Genomic DNA, 25,885 nt, shown 5'->3' on the forward strand with positions numbered 1-25,885 from the left:
AGTCAGCAGCCTATTTAATTTAGTTATACATTTAATATGCCAGAAGTTGGTACAGTTCAACACGTCTAAATTTAATTTCAAAAGGATTTCTCTTGAATTAAACTTACAGATGCAGGTTGGTTCTGTGCCGCTCCACGTGAAGTCGTTCTGGCAATATCTCACCCTGTCTCCACTCGTCATGCTGTAGTCAGTGTTACATGTATAAGTAGCCGGACCACCGGATAATGTTGACGAAACGGACACTCTACCGTTATTGATATCGCCAGGATGACCACAGTCCACTGGTTAGAAACATTTTTCTTTATTTTGATATTAAAACCTACTAATAAATTAATGATATGAATTCCAAAGATTATTATTTAGTAATAGTAATCTCCTATTATTTTATAAACTACTGTTTCATGTACATAGACACTTTTTAGTATCATTTTAAGTTGAAAGGTTATTTAATGTCAAACAGTTTTAATTGTTGAAAGTGATTCCTTCCCTTTTCTCTTAAAGAATAAAATACAGCTGAGAAAATGATGTTTAACTATTGAAAGTTCACTTTTCACGTTGTTACAGCTAACATCAGAAGCAATGTTTCCAATATGATACATGTATTTCTAGAAAAAGTATGCAGTGTACGTACCAATACATGTCTTGAGGTCATAGCTTCGTACATATCCAGCCCGACATGTACAATCGTAAGATCCAGCTGTGTTTCTACAGTCATGCTGACATCCGTGTGAAGTGCCTGAACACTCGTCTATGTCTAGAAAGTATGTAAGCAAGACTATTTCTTTTGACCTTTATTTGCTATTTTGTAGGTACATGCTGTGGTAAACGCAATATAATTTGAAATTATCGGTCCAAAACTAAATCGAACCATAATAAATTGCAATTGGACCAATTACTTTTTTAGTAAAAGTGTGTTGTATAACGAGGGGTAAAATAAAAGAAAAATCTTCTTTAAGTATTTGCAATAAAATCTCAGTCGCGAGAATTGTTCGAAGAGAATGATCACAAATGATTCTGAAATATAATAGGAACACATTTTTACTCATTGTCTTAAATCTAGGTTAGTACAAACGTAGCTTATTCTATCTTCAGTTAAAAATTATTCTAATATTCTAAGATGTACCCTTGAGACAGACTAATATTGTGACAGCGGTCAGAAAGAGCAATTTATTAACCTTTAGCCTGCTGAATTTCTAAAATGGACTGGTCCATCGTTCAATCTGGGCAATACCATTTATCATTTGAAGAGGTGTTTACTGAAAATTAACTGACTGAATGATCTGAATCTGCACTGGTCGCAAAGACAGGATCACTTCCGCCGGCAGGCTAATGGTTAAGGAAACAACAATACAATAAAGCAAAGCGAGATGATCGCTTTGTAATTTAAATGGGATGTATAACCCTCTTTAATGTTTTGACATGCATGTATGCTTACCACTGCAAAGGGGGGCGGAAAATCCAGTTGGACATACACAGTAATCAGGAGATCGGCATGTACCGCCGTTTGGACAGGACATCGAGCCATCACAGAGAGCTATATTAAGAGAAAACATCTCAAAAATTCTAAACATTTTGGAACACTACAGGGAAGATACATGATATTCTATATAACATTTGTCATGTTGCTGAGCATAAGAATAGAAATACACTACACACAATGCATATAATTCATTTATATTCAACTTTCCAAGAAATTTACTTTTGCCGTTGAAAGGTAAGTTTTCTTTTGTATATCTGGTGGAAAGGCTTTCGTGATACGGATGCTTCACTTACACGCAATGTGAGTGATGGGTTGTCTGTATGTATACATGAATTAACAACCAACAAGATCGTGTATTCAGACTTTCGGTATGGGGAGGGGGTCTTTCAAGCAGAGCAGTGCACAAACTTTATTATTTTATTCTTTTCTCTTTTTATCATGAAATTAAAAGTTAATAAAGGTTTTATTCTACACGTGAAAATAATTGATCATATGGACCTTAACATCCAAAAAAAAAAAAAGCACCACGGGCCGCCACATGGCCTGATAAAAAGCCCACATATTCATGCATTCAGGCTTTCGGAAAGAACTTGGAGTATTTCTATATTCTGTTATATCGCATGACGTGTCGGTGTTTCAAAACAAAATATAAAATAAATCGTACGATTAACCATACGGTGTGTTGCATGAAAATATGGAACACACATTCCCCACTTAAGATTAATCGCCGACCTTAAATCGCTACAATCTAGGTCGTTGGACGATACGATTTCTCTCATGGAAATTCTAAAGTGTACGGCTAGACTGTTTGGAGATTGGACTGTCCTAAATTATTACACCTTAGACATTAAAATACAGAACAAACCATATATTCTATAAACCATGAAATACCTACGTGTGTTACAACTACTTCCAGTATAGCCTGTACAACACGCTTGCTGGTAACATGTCTCATAGCAGCTATAAGATCGATACCTGTAACATATTGCTACCAGTGAAATACAATTAGGAATTAACTATTCCTTGAAGGTCCCGAGCATTTATTACTGTGATTATCGACATTTAATATTTATACAACAGGACTAAGCAATTATTATATTATTGGTATAGAGACATTCAATGACCCTAATAAATTCCAATTTGGTAACTATGCATACAGTATTGCATGATTATGGAAAGCACAACTTAAAATATTTAAAATTGTATTAATACAGTGAATTGTAAGCTTCAAGCAAATATTCCGTACTTTATTTACTGGAATAAGAGTATGGTACCTATATTTTGTGCATCTTGACAACCAAAGAAATCCACAAGATGTATAGTATCTGCTAGATGTGTAACATGTCGTCGAACATGTGGTTCTCTGTGGGCAGTAGCCTGAATACACATCTCTAAAATAATGGAAAGCATATATTCTTTTCAAACAGTAAAAAAGATAAAACCACCAGCATTACAAATGATTAGTATCTGAACATCTCTGCAGAGACAACATATGTACTTTACAAAACTTTTAACGCCCACTCGATATTTTGAAAATATCTTTCATATGAATTATAACACAATTATGACAATGTTTAGACATTTAGTAAACATGTGTTGTTATAATTTAAACGGAATCGAGTGATGCATTGCTACTTTTTCGCAGCCCAGTTTTTAAAAGTTGTAAAATTTTCAAAAAATGTCTTCCAATGTACAATGACAACAACAAGAACAACAACGGCAACAACAACAGCATAAATTCAGCAGTTGAACATATATAATGCTTCCAGCCTAAACAGAGTATACAATTATTGACTAGTGTGTTATAGAATATGAACTAACAATTATTTTATTATATTTCTCTTTTATCTTCTTTATATTCAAATTCAGCAATAATATAATAATCTGTCACTGGTTGTAGATACAGATGGGAATATTCGGTTCGAGGGCAACTGTTTTGGCCGTAACGAGGCTCTGCCGAGTTACCGCTAAAAGAGTTACCCGAGAGCCGGATATTCCAATCTGCATATAAAACCAGTGTCAGATTATTTTTCTTACATACTGTATTTTACAAATTATAGACTAAAACAGTGAAATGAAATACTCTCTTTGTAGCACTCTTTCATATTGTAGCGTACTTAAACAAAGCACGAGAACTTAACGTCCGTAAACAGAAGTGACGTCATGTCATTTGAATGACGCAAACAACTAAGTTCCGGTTTAGTTTTGTCATTTGTAGCGTTCGGTTACTTATTCATTTCGAATCGAGAAAGATACTATATATAATGAAGAGCAAGTATTAAGGTATTTGATTTTAATCGCATTTTACATACAAATTTAAGCAATGCGTGAATCTTTAGTAGACATTAAGAGCACGAGGGTCAATTGGCATGGTGGATGCCAGCTGGAGTTTTCCGGCTTGGGTAAAATCACCGGAAAGGTCAGTACAGTGTGCAAGAATTAGAGTTTAATATCCACATTGAGGATAATAACATAATTCCACAGGACAATCAAGGATTCGCGTCTTTAATACCATCAGCAGGCAATCCAAACTAATTGCAACATGGTTTGTAAACAGGTGACGTCATATAACTACGTCATCAACATAGTAGACATCTTGAGCGAGTTCGTCTCACGGACAAGGGTTAACTGTAAAAACATTTAATAATGCATTCGTCGTAGAAGAACTTACTGTATTAAGTGACTGTAACCACAGTTTTGCAATGCACTCCATTTTGCATAACAAACTTAGTTAAATACAATAAAACAGTTTCCTAAAAGTATAATTCATTTGATTCTGAATATTAAGGATGTCCGTGTATTCGTGTTCAAATCGCAAGCTGCCACGCAGTTTAGTCCTCCATGTCAATTCTTCCTTTCAAAGGATATTTTTAATCTTCTTGCCAGAACGTCTGTATAACGTCTAAATGGTTTTTAAAATACATGAAGAAAACTAAACAGAACAACATGTTGCTCTATCCACAGTGGCACCACAACCCTTGAGTGCAGCTGAAAAAAAACTTTTGGAAGAATACCAACGACGACGAAAAATAACAAAGACAACCAACGACGAAGAATGTCAACGAAAAATGAAAAGGATGAAAAGGCAGTGTACCGGTAAATATAGGCTCTATATTTAATCCCCTCCTTCCCCTACCCCCACCCCCAGCCCCCCTCCCTCCTCAAAAAAATAATAATAAGGCAGGAATGAAATACACTCAAGCTAATTCGACCCCGCCGAATTGGTTTGTGGTGAGGAATGGCAAAGAAATATATCCGGCAAAACGTTAAGAATGTTACTAAGAAGCAAATAATTTCATTAGTCAGGATCAATTAAACAGAAAACAAATGTTTTAAGTGTACATAATAAATGTATGTTACGTTTTGATACTGACTAATGAAATTATTTGGAATGGAATATGTTTACTGTAATACGGTTAGCTTTTAGAATTATATGGAGTTATTTGAAATGAGAGCTTGAAGTGTAACTAGAACGAAATATTGTATTCGAGTAGTTTGACACAAAGTGTCGCTGTTTAACATGTACATTTGAACTTAATAAAGAACAGAATGTCATTTAAAGAGAGCACAATCAAGTAAAAAATCTGGAATGTGGGTAGTGGCGGGGCTGAGGAGTGGGTGACTTGGTGTCACCAGGTTACAACTTGACATGCTGATAAATATTCTTGTAATATTTAAAACAGGAATGAAAAAAAAAGTTTTTTTGAGGGGTGGGGGGGGGGGGGGTGAGGGGGATGGGGTGACAGGGTGAGGGTACAAAACTTCTACATATGTTGGTAATAAATATTGATGGAAAATAAAAAATGAAGGAAAAAACTGTTTGTGTGTGTGTGGGGGGGGGGGGGGGGGATGCATGATCGGGGTGGTGGGAGTGACTGGGTAGAGGAGCCAGATAGGGGCAGGGTACAACATTTCAAGTTGATAAATATTCATGGAACGTTTGAAAAAAAAATAAAGGAAAAAAATATTTCGGAGGGGAGGGGAGTGACCAAGACGTTGGGAGTGACCAGGTGTGGGTACACAACTTCATATGTTCACAATAAATGTTAAGGGAAAAATATGAAAGAAGTTTAATGAAATTCTACCAATTGGTTAGTTTGTTATAATTGTTACATTGTACAAATATGTGGAATTTTAAACAAGTAAAGGGCAATAACTGTTAAGTTACTAAAGAGATCCAGACGCAATTGTGTGTGCACTACCACATTATGGTGATCTAAATTCGGTTTAAGTTGCATAGTTCTAGGTCAAATTTTTCACAAGTTATGAAGCAGAGATTGCCATATTTATAGTACCCTATATAGGTAACACTAGAAACTTCTATGGGCCATAACTCTAATCTTACTTGGGCAATCTGACTGAAACTTGACGGGCCGCATAACCCCATAGTGGTGAACATGTATATAAAGTTTTTTTTATTTAAATATTCCCAACCATTTCCTAGATATGGCTCCGGACAGACGGACGGATGGAAAGACGGAGGGAAGGACGGACGGACGGACAACGCCATAACCATTTCGGCGGGGGATAAAAGGTATTTAGGCCGTCAAATTAATGAAATGACATCATTGCATTATTTGATTTCCTTGAAATTTTAATATACCTTTAAAATATATTTTTTCTACACTTGTAAGAAAATTCATAAATATACTATTTATCATACCAAAGATATTGCCAAAACATTAAAAAGGACGTTAGAATTCGCTATGTGTATATTTCAACTAACAACAATTTTACTGTAGCGTGTAATTGTTTTGAAAATTACAGATCAAAGACTGTTGAAAGAGAAATACCTAATTAACTCTTGGTGCATAATGATTTCTAATTTCAATGGACAAATTGATTATAAAATTTATATGCTTGAAATTGTTAATCTCATAACTTGGTCACAGCTTAACAGAAGTCTCATTTTACTTACTTTACAAACTACATAAAAAAATATTGTGTAAAATGATATTGTGCACCGAGTGTTTAAGATATCATATCATGGCTGGCCTTGAACTAAATGAACACGTCTGAGAGCTTTGAAGATATAAACCAGTATTGTGTTGCAACTGTTATCATCAATCATTAAAATGCATATCAAATTTAACGCACAATGTTATTTATTCATTTTTTATCTGTTACACGGATTGTATTTATGTCAATTTATGGTGACACAGTATTTTGAATATTGTTATTGAAATAACTGAATTTATTAGTCATTTAAATACTTTTGCATAATTTGTAATTAAAATACCACGTCAAATCCATTCATTTTCAGTAGTGTACTTTATCAAAATCGATGAAATGGATTCATCTATACTTTTACTTAGATACTAACAGTGATCTTTTTACTAAGTTCAGACACTAAACACCACAACAACACAATAAATTATACAAATGAGTTTAATTAAATGTCGTGACCCGGAAACGAAACCGATTCCGAAAATATGTGCCGACATTTGATCAGAACAGAATTTTGGGTAAAATTGTGTAACATGATAACGTATCATAAAGAAATATGTGTGAAGTGATAATAATGATTGCTACTGTTTGAATATTTTAATCATTGATACAAAGGCGTAAAACGGTATACATGTACGGAGAGACGTATTTTGAAGGACACTATAAACTTGTTTAGGAATTTCATGATCCTTGACTATTTTTCTTTACCTAATATCGCAGTCGATAAGCTAGTGCCAAAACATGTGACCTTTTTTCATACTTGACCGAATACGTGTATGTTTTCATTTAACTTTGTTTCGGTTTCGGGGTACTTGTAAAATAGTGCATTCTTTTGTGCCAAAACATGTGACATATTTTTCATACGTTACCGAATACGAGTATTATATGTTTTGTTTCTAGTTTGGTCTCGGTTTGGGTGTACTTGTAAAATAGTGCAATTCTTTTTTTTTCGATTCAGTTTCCTTCCGGTTTCATTGTATGAAGAAAGTTAAACTTGCATTCGGTATTGTACAATGGTATTATGTAACGTCCAGTTAATTATCATATTTGTACACCTGAAATTAATTTTAGATATGATACTTCTGAATAATAAATTCAGAACAGAAGAATAATTATGGCATATCAAACGTTGCTAAATTATATATGTATGTTATTATTATTGTATGTTTGTTATCGTTATTCAATGTCGTGTCATTCATATTCTAAGATTTGCTATTGTTATTGTATATGTCGTTATTTTTATGGTAGGTTCGATATTCTTATGGTAAAAGTCATTATTGTTATTCTATGTTTCATTATTGTTATTGTATCTTTGATATTGTTATTCAATGTCGTGTCATTCATATTCTAAGTCTTACCATTGTTATTGTAAATGTCGTTATTCTTATTGTATGTTCGATATTCTTATGGTAAAAGTCATTATTGTTATTCTATATTTCGTTATTCTTATTGTATCTTTGATATTGTTATTCAATGTCGTGTCATTCATATTCTAAGTGTTACCATAAATAATGCCATTTATCAAAAGTATATTTGTTCATTCAGTTTTCTAAAAATTTCAGGATTTAAATATCTATATGCATGATGCTTTTTGTCTTGTTCAATATGCCTCCGTTGTTCCGTGGTTTAGACTTCGAATCACTCACCACCCCCCCCCCCCCCCCTCTCCCACCGGTCGTTGTAGGTTCGAAACCTCGTTCTGGGTGTAGAATTCTTTCATGTGATGAAGCCATCCCGTGAGCGGGCTTAAGGAAGATCGATGGTTTTTACTCAGAAGCCCACCCGTGCTGAAATAATTCCCGGAAGTGCACACGGGGTCTTCCACAACCATATGGAAATGATGGAAAGTAAAAAAACAAGAGCTGTCACAGGAGACAGCGCGCTCGACTATTTCGATGCCGGATTGCGAAATTGGGTACATCTGAGGAAGCTGGTGTTTAATGATTCAAATCTGAATGAAGATATCAGTATAAAAGGAACATTACTCATGGAAAACTTTTGCAAAAGTAATGCACCATGTGTCATATCATGCGGCTAATAATTCTGAACAACTATTTTAAAAGTTTTAATCAAATCTGTTTAGTAATGCTGGAGATACAGCAAAAGTGCATCGCAACTGAACTGGAAATTCTATTATTAAAAGGAGGGCATAACTCAGAACGTACTGGTGCTGGCATTATCGAAGTTGTGTTGTATGATGTGAGTGATGATGTGGAACAACCATTTTAAGTTTGATTAAATCCATTTAGTAACAGCAGAGATATAAAAAGCATCAAAATTAAAAAACTAATTCTAAGTTAAAAGGGGATATAACTCATAAAACATTTGTGCCAGAGTGACTGACCTTGTGCCATATGATGAGGATGAGGATCTGGAAAAACTTATTTAAGTTTTAATCAAATACATTAAGTAATGACAAAGATATAGTGAAAGTGCACCACACTTAACCTGAAATTCTAAGTAAATAGGGGGCATAATTCATGAAATATTGGTGGAAGAGTTATGGCCCTTGTATTATATGATGTGGATGATGATGTAGTACAAGTATTCTAAGTTTGAATCAAATCCATTTGGTAATAACAGAGATAAAGTGAGAGTGTTTTAAAATTTTAACCTAAAATTTTAAGTACAAAAGGGGGATAACTCATAAAATACAGGTGTCACAGTTATGGCCCTTGTGTCAAATGATGTAGGTGGTGATGATGAACAATTAGTTTAAGTTTGAATCAAACCCCTTGTGAAATATCAGAGATATAGTGAAAATGCATCAAAATTAGCATAAATTTCTAAGCAAAAAGGGAACATAATTCATGAAAAATTGGTGTCAGAGTTATGGACCTTGTGTCATATGATGTGGGTGATGATGTGGAACAACTCTTTTAATTTTGAATCAAATCCATTTAGTAGTAACTGAGATTAAGTGAAAGTGCACCAAAACTTTAACCTGAAATTCTAAGTAAAAAGGGAGATAATTCATGAAATATTGTTGCTAGAGTTAAGACCCATGTGCCATATGATGTGGGTGATGATGAGGAACAACTATTTTAAGTTTGAAGCAGATCCATCAAGTAATAACAGAGATAAAGAGAAAGTGCATCAAAACTTTAACCAAAGTTCGGACGCGGAAGGACGCCGACGCCGGGCCGAGTAGGATAGCTCTACATACTTCGTATAGTCGAGCTAAAATGCTGAAAAGTCTGCATATGACCCATTATATATTTTGTGTCGGTGTGACAAAATCTTGTATATATTACTGCTAATGTGCCTTGATAACAAATACAATAATTATCAGTAAATCAGATATGAAGTGGATATCAAATATTTTATTAATTTGTAATCTACGACAGAGGATTAGTGTCATGTGTATCTTATTTATTAACTCGAAATCTCGAAAGAATTATCTCGAAACTTTGAGTAACTAAGTCGAAAGTTCGACTTACTTATCTCAAAATATCGTGTAACGTATCTCGAATTTTCGACTTAAAAACTCGAAAGTTTGAGGTACTAACTGCCACAGTATAGAGTTCTACCTTGTGTATCATTCTGGTAACCTTACATGGTCGTATAAAATGCCCGGACAGCGTTTACTCTTAAAAATACCACTATTTTAACCATTATTAAGTCTGGAAGGCTTTCGAACCAGTCTGAGCCCATATGATAGATCCTTGACTATTTATAAGTATATATAGGCATACCCTTCTTAAATACTGTAATGAATCCAACAAAAATCAGGTACTTGGGTAGCGTTAGATTTTGAGGAGAGGTCATAGAAGGTGACCGGGTAGTGATCGATCATAGAACTTTTCAATATTTTGATCATATCTGGAAGATTTTTGACTTAGTTCGAGCGCCTATAACAGGAACATATTTTATCTGTATATGTATATATCCTGGATACAGTTTGAAATCTGGAGCAGCTCTAGAGACTAGGTCATACATACATTGATGCATGGTAGTATATGCTTTAGTCCCTACATTTCTGGTACAATACATGGACGTCAATTTGGATCATGTGATTGTATTGAATGCAGATGGATCCAATCGAAGAGTCAGTAAAAAAAGATCATTAACATTTTTGGCGTTAGACAGACAGACGTCCAAATTTGCTGATAACGGGCAAGATGCTAAGTTTCGAGGTAAGTAAGTCTAAAGTTTGCCTTAACTACTCGATATTTTATGTGAGTAACTGGAAATTTCGTGTTACTAAGTTTCGACTTAGTATTTAAAAAGACTTAATGAATAACGTGCTCTTCCGTACACATGTGTTTTTGTTATTATCATAAGCCTTTAATTCCAACTATGTAACTCAGAAAAGACAGATTACACAGCTTGTACTCTTAGACAATAAAAATGAGTTTCATATTTACCCAGTGATTTCAGTTATAAAATACTTTCTAACAGTTTATCAACAGACATCAAGCTCATAAAACTTGCGCTGTTCCATAGTGTTCCGTTAAGGCAATTGTTCTTTTGTTCGCCATCTCTATCTGTATATTTTTAAGATTACGATGGGAAGATGCGATAAACACGATGCTAGGGCGTAATACATGCGCGTAGCGTGGCATACTCGGTTACTCGCGATTGGCTGAGTAACATATAAAATCCAAAAATAAAAAATGAAAAAGGCTAAAAACTCCATAGAAGCAATAAAAAACTGATCAGGAGTGGAAATGGAAGTAGGGACAATGTCATATCATATAAGTATGCTGTTGTCTTCGTCCTTGACATTGTTATAATTTAAGAACAATCTTCTTGATGGCAATTGTCCAACACTAGTAAAATCGTTACTTTTGTACAAATATGTGGATTTTTAAACAATTAAAAGGCAATAACTGTGAAGTTTTTAAAGAGATCCTGACGAAATTGTGTGTGCACTACCACATTATGGTGATCTAAATTCAGTTTACGCTTCATAGTTCTAGGTCAAATTTATCACAAGTTATTAAGCAGAAATTGCCATATTTATAGTACCCTATATAGTTAACACTAGAAACTTCTAAGGGCCATAACTCTAATCTTACTTGGCCAATCTGACTGAAACTTGACGTGCCGCATAACCCCATAGTGGTGAACATGTATATGAAGTGTGTTTTATTTAAATATTCCCAACCGCTTCCTAGATGTGGCTCCGGACAGACGGACGGACGCACGGACGGAGGGAAGGACGGACGGACAGACAACGCCATAACTATACACAAAAGTAGCATTCAATTCTTATATTTACATTTAACGACTGCTACAAAAATAACTGATTTGCTTTCCAGGAGTATCAGAAAATCAAAATAAACGTCAAGATATCGATCTTTTTGTAATCTTGTAACAGAACAGTAAAAAAGACCAGTCCACGTTCAACTATAATTCGCCTTCGGATAAAAATACAGTTCCTGGTTTTTATTGAAAATATTTTTAACTCAAGTGAAAATTTATACAGTCGTGTCGATTCAATTGTGATCTTTGACGTCAGAAAAATAGGTAAAAGCTATAGTTAAGTGTTCTTTTTGAAAAGTTTGGCGTCCAATTTTGAAAGAATTTTTGGAACGAGGTCATGTTCATGTTTTAGTGAAGGACGTCAGATTACGCGTGCAATCTCGCGGAAATGGCTGTCATTGATATTATTACTGCAATGTTGTTTATACGACAATTAATGCTTTTGTCTTTCCATATAAAATGTATAGTGAGTGCAAATTTTGTATACAACAAATAAGTTTGGAAAAAGAGCTCATGCTGCTTAATTTGTGAATAACAAATTTCGTCCTGAATAAATAAACAGCCTAGTCCAAGTCCTTCCAAAATGCCAACCCCCACCCCTCTCCCCGATCCCGATTTGTAACGTTCATCAACTTATATAAACCTTTCTTTACATTCCGATCCGTTTGTGAATAGTTTGTTCAAAATAGTTTTGGTTAGAAAAGTCACCAGAAGCCACCCTTCCCTCCCCCACACTCTCCGCTTGAGAAACTGATCACGCTACGCCCTTGTAATATATCGCACTTTTGCTACATGTATCACCTCATCGCATCGAGTAATCGTGTCATCGCCCCTTCGATGTGAAGACGATAATTTTTTATTACGATATTCGAAACGCCATGGTTTCACACACATGAATAAACTTGGAACAATTATTTATAGTGTTTTATTACCTGAATGATAATCCCAAAATCATAATCCACATCAACGGTTTCATTATGTTATATGTATAATTTCCAATTGTTTTATGTTCTCCTTTTACGATTTGGTTTAAATGAAAGAAAAGCTCGTTTTATTGACAGAACACTTGGGCAAGTTTTTTTCTTTATTATGAGCTTATTTATAAATAAGAACAAGTCATATGCGCAGTTTGAAAAGAAATTTACTTCCTTAAACTGAATAAAGATCTCACATAAGTTTAACCTGAATAAATTATTTATCTATTCAATTCAAGGGAAGCATAAAATATAATACATTACCTATTTAGAAACAAAGTAGCTAAATGTTACATTTTAGGAAAGGTTAATTATACTGCAAATTCAGAAGCATCGCATTTCAAGGTTTACAAAACTCGGTTTGTCCACTCTGAATAGACTTTAATTAAACACTGAATTTTAATTAACGACAGCTGGTCTGTTTTCTTATGTTTATTTTAATTCTTTGTTAAGTGGTGATACGACTACATTAATAATTAGACAAGATGTCTGTTGATGTCAGACACGCTCTGTAAGACTGATTTAAGCGGAACCGTGAATGGATTTCATGAACCCAAATGGCGAATCAGATTTGCGTGTATTAAAGCTAATTCATAGTGGCCTCCGGTAGCACATATAGGCGACTCCTCTGGAAGAATGTTGGGGATAGTCCAAGATATAAAAGATGCGTTTTGACAAAAGATGACAGGTAAGGGTAGATTTCTCGGAAGCACAGAGCACGTCAAACAAAGCCTCACAGCCACACATTTACAAAGTAGGCCCACAACAAAAAGAAGCTGTAACGGAAAAATATTATAGACGGGTTGTTTCAAAAATCCAACAAGTACATTTCTATTTTATGCAACATATAGAAAAAGGGGGAGGAAGGGGTAGGGGTTAGTAAAGGAGGAAGGGGGACAAGTTCTCTTGTTTTCTAGCGTTCCACCTACAAACGGACTCTTATCCAATCATTAGAAATTATTGATAAAGTTGGGGGTTGGGGGGGGGGGAGGGGCTCGAACTCACGATCTCTGGTTTTGTATTCGTACGTATTACCATTGAACATATGCGTTCGCTCTTTAATGCGCATTTGAAGGCTTTATCCTATCTATCGAAGGTTATTGGACTGCAGAAAACACAACAAACCACCGAAATATCAGATAAGGTGTCATTTAGTATTTTCATGTGAGGTAATGCAATATGTACATCGATCACGCCCATAGTATTGGTTCACAGCGAAGTCTATTGTATGTCTTATCCGTTATCCCAGAGGATCAGAAATAATGATTGAAACTTTAAATATTTTCTTTAATAGAATTGTCTCTGCCTTTCATATACCTCAAATGAGGTAAAAAGCAGACGACAAGTATTTACAAAAAACATAGTGCACATAGTATTATAAGATATATGTATGATTTGAATACAGTGGAAGTAGTCTCGTTATATACTGATTCTTAAAGCAAAAGGTATGCAGTCATATTTCAATGATTGTTATCCGCCTGAAAATGGTTACGAGTTTGCGGAAAAGTTATTACTTCAGCAGTGGCTGAAAATATATATCTACCAGTTTTCCATTTATTACGTTAAGTAAGACGCTGTCAAACACTGGCCACATATAAATGTCTGAAAAAAATGTCTGCAGATTCCATATCAGTAATATTATACAAACATGATTCGGTTAGGTAATAAATTAAAGTTCCTTTGATATAGAATGTGGCTTGCCTTATGAACTACGCCAAACGGGCAAAGGGAAGAAAGAGAAAAACGGACCGACTGAAATATGGGAAATTTCAACATGACCCCTCCAGCGGTTGCTGATGTATTGGAAAATAATATGGAAAAGGCGAATTAAATGAAATTAACATTTCCTAAAAATAAATTGTTTACATTTCGTTTATTGTTAGACAATGTTTCAGGAATCTACCGCAGCTGAAACGTTTCCAGCATATCTTTAAAATGAATGTTATGAAAGTAACAGCAATTGGTTGATTTTCTGTGTTTATTTATTTATTTATTATTTTTTGGTTGACTCTTTCAAAGTGATGAATAATACAAACGAGAATGCATTTTGATGTATCAAAATACTTCTGCAGTATGTTCACACAAGGTTAGTCTTTTTGTAAAAGCTAGTGATCTGCCCCTTAAGTGTGCTAATGTGCAACATAACAGAAAGATTGATCTACGGATGTACCACTGAACAGTTATACACGAAGGAAACAGCTTTTATTTAGAGTTTTGTTTTGGTTTTTATTTTGCAAAAGCCGTTTCTCAGCTTTCCAGTACATTTGAATAGAAATCAATGTAAAAAGTCTTTAAGGGATCCGACGGCTTCGGCCATTTTCGTTGTTTTTAAACAAAAATCCTTTCATAATACCGACCCGTCGATACGAGTGCCGGAATCGTACAACCTAACGGAAGTAAGAGATGGAACTCTACGAGGAGAGTAAGTAACCATAATTACTGCCAATTGTTATTATTAAATACACTTGCAGTGATATATACGTTCGTGATATCGTTTAATATATCTGTTAGAAAGAGGAAAAATCATGCTCAATACTGTTAAAATCGAAGAGTTAGTGCCTACATCAGAAGTTTATTAAAGTCGCAGTAATTGAACTCAAGAACTGTTTGTAATGTTTAGGTTATAGACTGGAGTGTTATTATTGGTAAATGGAGTGGAAACGCACATGTGATGTATTCATTAACAAATATTCATGTCGGCTCCGTTATAGAGAGACCATATATAACTAACATTCGACCATATTTAAAATTCGCTGATGAAAAATCTTTTAAAGTGGGATACAATTCCTCCATTCCTACGGTAAACTTACACTTTAGAAAGAAATTTCCACACGGAATAATAACATTACATGTATTTAAGATAATCAAGTTTAAGCCAAAGATTATGCAATCCTAACCCACCCATGTTATGCTATATTTTAGACACTTTTTGAGGACTACAACTACGAGAAAGAAAACTTTTTCTATAGCTTTAAGATACATATATTGCATTACCTCACATGACAATTTCTCTACTGATATATCTGCTAATTTGACGTCATTATGATCATACAATCAACAGATAACAGTCCGGTTATGCGTAGCAATGGTGATTAAAACATTCTACGCGTTTCCAATATCAACAAAAATGTTACACAAAATATTTGACCGATATATTTCACATTGCACTATACACAAAAGATGGCGTTTGAAAGCAAAAGTCTACGTAATTTTTAACAGTCCTCATATGTATGTATATTGTGTATTTAAGTGCAAGTAGCTTTGCGTTTGGCTTCTCAGCTTTTAAACACTGTAATGAAATAATGTCTTTTTTATTTCTTTTATCAGGATGTATATTTTGTATATAAAATACACATGACTCGGTAATACCGCTTGTCGAGTCAGGTTCTTTTTTTCTAAAAACAACTAACTGCACAATTTGAGATTTCTATACAATAATGATGAAAGTATTATTCAGCTCTGAAAAGAACGGCTCAGTAATATAGCTTACGATATAAAATCTAAATTGATGATTCATATGATAAAATTATCTTGAAAGCATATATCCGTTAAACCACCACCCCTCTCCCGAACAAATTCCGCCATCACCAAAAAATAATTTTCTATATTTCCAGGGTAAGGATTAAGCTTTATGAATAATAATGGTAAGATTGAGCAGCATTTTAAAACTTGAAAATTATAAACTAACGTCTTAATTTATTAAAATTAAATTTAACGTAATTAAAGGAATAAAAAACTAAGCAAACCTTTTGATGGTAAGATACGTCTCATATTTAACACTCTAGTCACTTTTATTGTCTTTGGACTCATTCAAGTTTTTACTCTGTTATGATATATAGGGTCAGGGAGTCCACTTAATGGGTCTGTATAACAGTTCGGCCTGCTTCATATTTCATTGCCTCTTATGAACTAACCTAAAAGACCGAGTATGTTGTAACTTTATTTGGTTGTGTTATACGATGCCATAGGATTGGATGTTCTAAAACTTTCTACAGATAAGGAATTATTGTACGTTATTTTCTTATATAAATCTCACATTTACTCTCGTCATATGCATATGGTGTAACGACCGGAAAAGATAAGCTGATTTTTGTCAGTTAGAACTAAATCTAAATGTAGCTTAATATAGATACAGTGGTGACATAATATTAAAGTTCCTAATGAAAGATATTTGAATAATTCCTGAAATTGTCAATTTAAATACAGAATATATTAAAGTCCTGTCAACAAACATTATTGAATCACCAAGTCCGACTCAGCAAAACTTAGGCAAGATTAGTCCAAGGCTGCTGGCAGGTGTTATATATCAAAGGTGATGGGGAGAGAGTGGAATTTTCAGTAAATACAGATAAGGGGGTCATATTTTGTTATTATTTTACATACAACTTTCAATTTCAATATATATGTATTACTGTTATATTGAAAACTGAGAATATTTTTTATATCTGACTACATATTTACAAAAACTACAAACAAGCAAGAACAAATAAGCAGAAAAATAAAACAACACAGTGTACAGTTGACGGTCAAAAATATGATAAGATACATAACTTTACTTCACAGTTTGTGTTCTTATTATGTTGCTTTCATTTGCTGTGTACATCTTCCTTTTCTATACAGTTAAAGTAACACTAACTTTTGGATATCTTTTTTGTGCTACTCATTTATTAACGTGTTATATTTGTTTGTTTTGGGTTTAACACCATTTTTAACAATACTTCAGTTGTGCAACGTCAGGCAATTACTCTAGCCAGTGTTCCTGAATTATGTACCAGTACAAACCTGTTCTCCGCAAGTAACTGCCACCTTCTCCAAATGAATCATAGGTGAGAATGAATTATTTAAAACACTATGTCTTTTATCAAATCGTCACGGAAAACATATGCCCGGGGATCGAACTCACGACCCCGTGATTCGTAGTTCTACGCTCTACTTACTCAGCTAAGCGGCTGGGCTAGCCTTAAATATGCCCTCCAATATCATAAATTAAAGGACATTAGTAATGAAATAGACACAATACTCGAACCATTGCAAACAGGTATCTCTGGTAATTTCGGTGCGAGGTTAGCTAAATCAGATCCATATTAGTGTATGTATGTATTTATAGCGGACGAGTAATGAAATAAAACAAGTTTGCTATATCAATGACACGTCCTGTGTGAAATAAGGACCTGTTTACCGTAGTAAACGCCTGTTAAAGACATGCATTTTAAATGACAAGCGCAAAAGTCGAGACCATTCAGATCTCAAAAATACAGTTTTTAAAATACAGGCAAAAATTACAGCTATAAAACTTTAATACCTGACAACTAAAGCGGTAGATATTTTTGAGTATTGTCACCATCTTTTACGTATTTTAGCGGAATTTGTTTCAGAGAGACATCACAACTAAATATTGAAATTTTAACGAAGGAGTCATTACGTAATTACAAAAACATTTTAAGCTGGTAATAATTACAGGATCTCTTGCCTAGTTTCCATTTTATTGCGCTTGAATATTACAATTGCTAAACTGTAAACATATTCCTACCTATATCATTAATCTAGTCTGTTTTGTAGTAACTGTGGTCTATTCAAGAGAATAAAGATTTTTTAACTCTGCTTTCGTTCACTAAAATAATAAACTATTTTTAAAACCTGTAACATTTCAACAGCTGTACCATGTATATTATCTGCTGTAAATATTTTGATTATAATAGCTGTAACTCTTTGCTTTGCACAGCTGTAACTTTTTTCGAACTGTTTTTGAAGTCGTTTTATAACTGTAAAGTGAAATGTGCAACTGTAAAGTCAATGATTTTATCTAACATCTACAGATGTAATTTTGAAATACATCAAGACTATAATGTTGAATATATATACAGATTTTTTAAAGCTTGGGATTATCTTGCAATAACTGTATCAAGTTTTATAGAAATTCACATTCTGTGTGAATTAAACTATGATTGATGAAGAAATGCAAGCGTTATAGCGTTAATTTTAGCGAAATACAAAACTTTTCAATGGCATATGATCAAACTTACTTAAGATATTTCGGGTAAAAATTTTTAAAATTCATATTTAGGTTGATTACGAACTGGTGTTAAAGTGTAAACATAACGAAAGGTGACATGATAAGTCAAGGGCAAATGACTCTAACATGGCACATAATCAAACCTGATATATTTACAATGTAGTATACACATATGCACATATTAATACAATTTGATACACAATGAAGGTGCTAGCGTGTTCGATTACCTATAACCATACTTTAAAATCACATACACAGTCTGTCATAATATGATTGGTGAAGAAATAAAGGCAATGGCAGGACAGTCGTTTTAGGAAAAGTCCAGTTCTAAGTTCCAACATGCCTTTACATACATAGTCCCCATTTTCATGTATAGATGCATGTAATAATGATAAATCAGCAGCATTAGCTGGGGCATTTGGCATTTTAATTATTTTTAAAGTCAGATTCTTTTAAGCTTTAACTTCAATCTATGTAATTTATCAACCCGCTGGTGTCCCATCCTAAAACGTTAAGCTTTCCATAAATGTATGGGAAGAACAACATATAAATTGAATTACGTTTAATGTGCAGTCTGAAAATGAATTCTGCTGGAAGCAACATTTCTTTTTTTAACATATTCGTAGATGGATTACGTATTAATTCAACACTTTACATCAACATTTTCTTTTATACATTCGCTTTCATAGGTTGAGCAAAATGACGAAAATCCCTCCGTTCCTTTCAGATAATCTATGTACAGTGTCTGTAATGTGTTTCTGGTGGCATCGTCCTCACATGAAGACGAATATACATAGCCTGCATATTCCGGGTGATAATATTCATCTTCGTACTCATACGCCACCGGAACTATAAATAGATAAACAACAATAATTAGTTATGATTTAAGAAATTGTTTATACAATTCTCCCTTTTCCCGAAGTTATAACTGCATAACAAATATCAGAGACAATTGTTCATTTCAATTTTATCACCATATTGTATAGGTATTAACGGGAGACAATATCCCTTTTCTCCACTGCACATATAAAGGCATACAATTGGTTTGAAGACATATTTCTAAATTCTGCGACACGTTTCCCTCAAGCAAAGAATACTTTTTAAGTAAGAACATTGTTCTGGATACAGTGCATCAACCCTAGATGTTCGCCCTTGGTAAAACAATTAATGATGAATTAGACGTTTGTTCCCTTGAGTGAACAATACCTTTCTGTAAATATAAGGACTATGATTTATCAGTTTTGTTACATTGGTGTTAACAAGCCCTCTCAGAAATGTACAGATTGTTATATCTTATAAATAGAAAAAGATAAAAACTTTCGAAATGTTTAGAAAATTACATTTCATAAAGTGTTAAACTTAACCTTAATGAGAAGTATATTATACACCTACTTATTACAGACACATAATCTATTTTTAAAATTCAACAAAGAGAAAAAAAGTTAAGCAAATTCATGTGTTACATTCGAGAAGTTTGACATCCGATAGTAAATATAATAAGCGGAAAATTTGTTGCTAGATTACGATATTTATACAAGGTTTCCATTAAATAACTTACAGAAAATGAGCCAGTTTGAGCACTTATACAGCCTCTTTGATCTCCTTGTTATATTAATGAAGTATTCAATTACCTGAACAGTCAGGTACTGGACTTGCGGCGATCCAATTGCCAGAGGCGCCACACACGTGCCATGTGTAATAACTCTGGGACGGACCAATTGTGTAGTTTTGCTGACACATAATCATACAGAACCTGCCATAATCCGTCTTCCAGCCGTTACATAACCGTGCTCCATTAACAGGGACATTGAGTTCCTCACATGGTGTTGCTATTGACAAAACAAAAATATATGCACATGAGGATTGTTTGTTATAAACATAGTACATCGGAATATACAGTAATCCGTGCGTATACTGTAAAACACATATTAAGAAAGAATCATTCAGATGTACACGTATTTTAGTTGTTACAAATTTTCGTTTTAAGCTTTTTCTACAAATAGCCAAACTTACGCCTCACTTTGATCTGGAATGAACATTCAGTTTGTAATCCATTAGACGTCTTTGTTGCTACATATTGTACAGTGTAATCTCCCCAAGGAAAAGTAAATTCTGGACTCGGGTAGTTAGAGACAATTTTTAAGTCAGAGCCCATAGGATCTGTAAATGTTGGTTCTGTCCAATTGTATTGTACAGTATGGTCTGTAGCATTTATGTGAACATCTTCACTGCATCCAGTCAGCACTGGTGGCTGAATATCTGCAAAAAAACTTTTGATTTGACCAACTAGCAACATGCAAAGTTATGTAATGAAATTTTAAATCAATAACGCATAGAGATCGGCTAGCTCGTGATTCTGTTATACTTAAACTCCACTCATGGTGTATCTGAAAGTGAACATCAAAGAAAACGTCTTTCAGTATATCAGAATATTTAAAATAAAAGAAGATACGTTACTTGCAAACAATTACTGAGCTTATGTAAATTGATGTGGGTGAAGATAAACAACTAGTTTTTGTTGTGTTTTTTTTTGTTGGATTCAACGTCGCACCGACACATGATAGGTCATATGGCGAATTTCCAGCTTTAATGGTGGAGGAAGACCCCAGGTGCCCCTCCGTGTATTATTTCATCACGAGCGGGCACCTGGGTAGAACCACCGACCTTCCGTAAGCCAGCTGGATGGCTTCCTCACATTAAGAATTCAACGTCCCGAGTGAGGCTCGAACCCACATCGATGAGGGGTAAGTGATTTGAAGTCAGCGACCTTAACCACTCGGCCACGGAGGCCCCTACAACTATTTTGAATTTGAAAAATGGTGAATGTGCATCAAAAGTTAACATCATCCATGAATTAATCGTGCCCGAGTTAAGGACAATCTGTCATATAATGTGATGATGATGTGATGCATTAACACTTATCTTGGAATCAAAAGTAGAGTACTACTGGTACAAGAGTTGTAGTTGTGGACCTTGTCTCCTGTGTCCTATGGTGTTTTGTGATGAATAAATTAAACTTTTTTAAGTTTGGTTGGGTTGTGTAGAATTGTTATTCATATTCTTCTTATAATCGAGCTTACGTTTATGACGTATATTTGGTTATTTTTGGAATAATGCAAAATTTATGCGTGTGATTTCATACTTCTGTCATTATTACCCACATATAACCCACCCTGGCGAGGAAAATTAATTGGGAGATGTCGCCTACTGTTTTACTTTGTATACAGTATACACTGTACGTACCAAGACATGTCTTGAGGTCATAGCTTCGTTCATATCCAGCCCAACATGTACAATAGTAAGATCCAGCTGTATTTCTACAGTCATGCTGACATCCATGTGAAGTGCTTAAACACTCGTCTATATCTTGTACATATGTGAACAAAATTAATCGTTTTGACCTTTGAGTGCTATTTTATATGTATGTAAATGAAATGTAGTTTGAAATTATCGTTCCATAACGAAAATGACCCCTATGAAATTGTTTTTGGAACCATTACGTTTTAGCAAAAGTATATGCTACACAACGAGGGGTGAAAAAAAAAAGTATTTGCAAGTAGATGTCAGTCACGAGTGTTGTTCGAATAGAGTAATCACGAATGATTCTGAAATATCATTAAACCTAGATCAATACAAATGTAGCTAATTCTTCACTCATTTAAAAGTAGTTTGTGAGTGAACTGGATTTTATGGCGAATCGACACGAAAAGGTCATACATCGCCGAGAAGAAGTTATATTGAAAACGTAAACTGCAAAGCATACCTAAAATTATTTAATGTAAAACGTATATACATATATAGTGATAAAAATATCAGTTGGAAACATAACAGATCTCACATTGCAAAGATGTGAATAGAAGTATATGATGTTCAGATTTTTTTGTAAATATCTGTCTGCTTTAAAAAAGATAAAATATTGCCGACTGAAACTTTTTCAAACAACTCTTTCAAAGAAATCATTTGCTTTATGAGACACAAAAGCTTTAAGGAAACAATAATACAATAAATGAAAGCAAGATGATTTTAATAGTTATGAATTCAAAGCTTGAATGTCAAATGGCACATATATAAGCGATTACAATGGACTGCATGTAAATGTTTATTTTGACAAATCAAATATTTAATGTAAACTTACCATTGCAAAGGGGAGGAGAAAATCCAGTTGGACATACACAGTAATCAGGAGATCGACAAGTGCCGCCGTTCGGACAGGACGTCGAACCATCACAGAGAGCTATATTAAGAAAACACTCAATCTTTTTATTATTCTAAACATTTTAGGACACTACAGGGAATGTACAGCGTTTGTCACATTACTGAGCACAAGAAAAAGGATGTTACACTCAATTCATAAAAATCATTTATAATTAATTTTACAAAAAATATATTTATGCCACTGAAAGTTACTTTTTTTGCGAAATGATTCAGAGATATGGATGCTTCGATTATACGTAATGTGGGATTTGAAAGAGCCTTCAATTCCCAAATAAAAGGACCAGAAAATATTACAATACTGAGTACAAATACGGGCCGCCGCACTACTGGGGGTTGGGTGTATACATGAGAAAAAGCCAACAAGCTCATGCATTCAGGCTTTCGGAAGGAGGTTGGAGTATTTCTTGACTCACATAAAATATTAAGAACGATTGTACGATTAACAATACAGTATGCTGCATGAAATATGGAACACGCATTCCGAGCTGAAGATAAATCGCTGACCTTAACTTTAAGCTTGCTGGCGGCAAGTGATTCTGCTTTTGCGACATGTGCAGAACATAATCAGCCTGCACAATCGTGCAGTCTGATCATAGTCTGCACTTTTTGCAATTCAGTCAGTAAATTTTCAGTGAATACTCCTTCGAATTATAAATGGTATTGCCCAAATTGAATAATGGACCAGTCCATTTAAGAAATTTAGCAGGCTAAAAATTAAATCGCTACGATCAAGGTCGTTGGACGATACGATTTCTCTCATGCCAAGTTTAACGTGCATGGCTAGATTGTTTGGAATTATTACGCCTTAGATGTTTGAAATACAGAATCCAATCATATATGTTTTAAACAATGTAATACCTACGTGTGTTACAACTACTTCCAGTATAGCCTGTACAACACGCTTGTTGGTAACATGTCACATAGCAGGTAAAAGATCGACGTCTGTAACATATTGCTACCAGTTAAATACAATAAGAAATTAACTGTTTACAAATCTTAATTCTTGAAGGTCATGGACACTGATCGTGATTACCGATATTCAACATTTTACAGTTGTATCATATTGTTGGTATGTAAATACATTGAATGACCCTATTAAGTTCAGATTTGGTAATTATGAATTCAATATTGCATGATTATGGCAAGCAAAACCTTGTGAGGTGTACGTAATTCCATTTGTAAAGATCTTTACAAAAAATTTTAAAGATTTATTTTAAATATTAAAATGTAATCTCCAAGCAAGTATTTCTTATTTTGTTTATATGGTGAAAAAAGTGTATGGTACCTGTATTTTGTACATCTACGCCACCCAAACAATCCACAATCTCTATGGTATTTGCTAGATCTGTAGCATGTCGACGAACATGTGGTTCTCTGTGGGCAGTAGTCTGAATACACATCTCTAAAATAATGGAATATAATTATACAGATTAGTTTTCTTGTAACCATCATTAAATAAACGCCGCTGAAAAAGGCCGAAAGGTCGAAAGCTCCGGCTACTGCATTTAAGCGTTTTTAATTACATCTTATATGCATTCATTTAAGCATATAGCTACGTATTCTTTAAAGAAACTGTAAAGAATAAAAAACAGTAGACAACAACCTCATCAACAGTTTTTTTTTCTAAATTAGATCGCTAGAATTTTATTTTTGTTAAACATCATATACTGTGTTGACATGTAATTAGGATTGTATTTGAACCTTTCGGTAGAGTCAAAAATATGTATACACTTAACAAAAGTCTCAACCCCCTCGATATTCTGTCAATCCCTGTCATGATATTTAAAATGCAGTAACCTTTAGAAAAAATATGTTGTAATTTCCATAAATTCGAGTAATGTTACGATATCAATTCTCAACCAAATTTTAAAAAGTTGCAAATATACAAATAAATCTCTTTCAATATAAAACAAAAAAACAAAAACAAACAGCAACAACGTTTAGTTAGCAATTAAGCGTATACAACGCCTCTAGACTAAATATGGTTGACATATGGTGGCTGATTTCTGCCACTTCGTGCTGTCGTGTCGGCGGGGCGAAAACACGAAAATACGAAAACTCGACAAATACCTAATTTGTCGAGTTTTCGTGTTGTCGTGTCGGCGGGGCGAAAACACGAAAACACGACAAATTTTACGCGAAAATTCGACGTTTAAAGGGCGCCGACACGACAGATTTATCTGTCGAGTTTTCGTGTTGGCGGGTATAAATTTGTCGTGTCAGCGCCCTTTATTTGTCGAGTTTTCGTGTTTTCATGTCGGCGGGGCGATAACACGAAAACTCGACAAAGTAGGTATTTGTCGTGTTTCCGTGTTGTCGTGTTTACACCCCGCCGACACGACAACACGAACACAACGTCAAATGCATTATTTGTCGAGTTTTCGTGTTTTCGCCCCGCCGACACGACAACACGAAAACACGACAAATTCTTTTTAGACATCTCTTATAAAGTGTGGAATTATTCTGAAGCCAGTGGTAAAGGGTTTTAGAAGCATTTCTCTTTCTATTCGAACGAACCACCAGTTCGAAATTTATTTAAATTCCTTAAAGCTGCATTAGGAGATTTGAGATTATAAAACAGTACAATAATATGTCAGATGTCAGTTATCGTTTTAAGCATACGAAGTGTATGTATTACTGAATCGGTTCCAGAAATATTTCATTGAGGTGCGGGGAGCGGCAACAGTTAAAGAATGAAGGCGGCATCGGCGAGCCGAGTTGTGTAGGTTGGTCAGGGCGTGTCTACCTTTAAATGTTTGAAATACATATATAAAATGTTGGCTTCTGCTGCAAATTTTGAGGTACGGTTAACCCCCTCCTGACAGTGGAGTCACAGGGTCTTTCCCTTGTCATTTTTGAAATATAGGTATAAAATGGTGGTCACTGCTGCATTTTTTTCCAGATTTTGAGATACGTTAGGGGGTCATGCCCTCCGATTTAGAGGGTCAGAGGGTATCCCCACGGACATTTTTGAATATAGGAATGAAATGATGGCCTCTGTTGCATTTTTGGGTCTAAATTGTGAAAAAGTTTTGGTTGGGGGATGGC

At 34.4% G+C, this 25,885-nt stretch overlaps 1 protein-coding gene across 4 annotated transcripts in view; it reads right to left on the bottom strand.

Moving 5' to 3' along the window:
* The window catches only part of LOC123548345 (neurogenic locus notch homolog protein 1-like), a 39,009-nt gene that overhangs the window by 5,365 nt on the left and 7,759 nt on the right, over positions 1 to 25,885 (bottom strand). Inside the window, exons 2-8 of one of the 4 annotated variants that reach the window (XM_053524773.1) lie at positions 24,123 to 24,239; positions 23,700 to 23,779; positions 22,758 to 22,856; positions 21,866 to 21,988; positions 20,636 to 20,881; positions 20,254 to 20,451; positions 18,755 to 19,471 (exon numbers count right to left, since the gene is read on the bottom strand). In XM_053524773.1, the coding sequence (XP_053380748.1) occupies positions 19,266 to 19,471; positions 20,254 to 20,451; positions 20,636 to 20,881; positions 21,866 to 21,988; positions 22,758 to 22,856; positions 23,700 to 23,779; positions 24,123 to 24,239 (1,069 nt within the window). In that variant the 3' untranslated portion in view covers positions 18,755 to 19,265. Of the gene's footprint in view, positions 1 to 107; positions 282 to 631; positions 755 to 1,435; positions 1,535 to 2,375; positions 2,456 to 2,754; positions 2,872 to 12,567; positions 12,724 to 18,754; positions 19,472 to 20,253; positions 20,452 to 20,635; positions 20,882 to 21,865; positions 21,989 to 22,757; positions 22,857 to 23,699; positions 23,780 to 24,122; positions 24,240 to 25,885 lie in introns of those variants that run through there. The other 3 variants (XM_045335550.2, XM_045335541.2, XM_053524772.1) reach the window with 3 other exon arrangements.

This window comes from Mercenaria mercenaria, chromosome 15, assembly GCF_021730395.1.
Source record: "Mercenaria mercenaria strain notata chromosome 15, MADL_Memer_1, whole genome shotgun sequence".
In the NCBI taxonomy this organism is placed as follows: domain Eukaryota; kingdom Metazoa; phylum Mollusca; class Bivalvia; order Venerida; family Veneridae; genus Mercenaria; species Mercenaria mercenaria.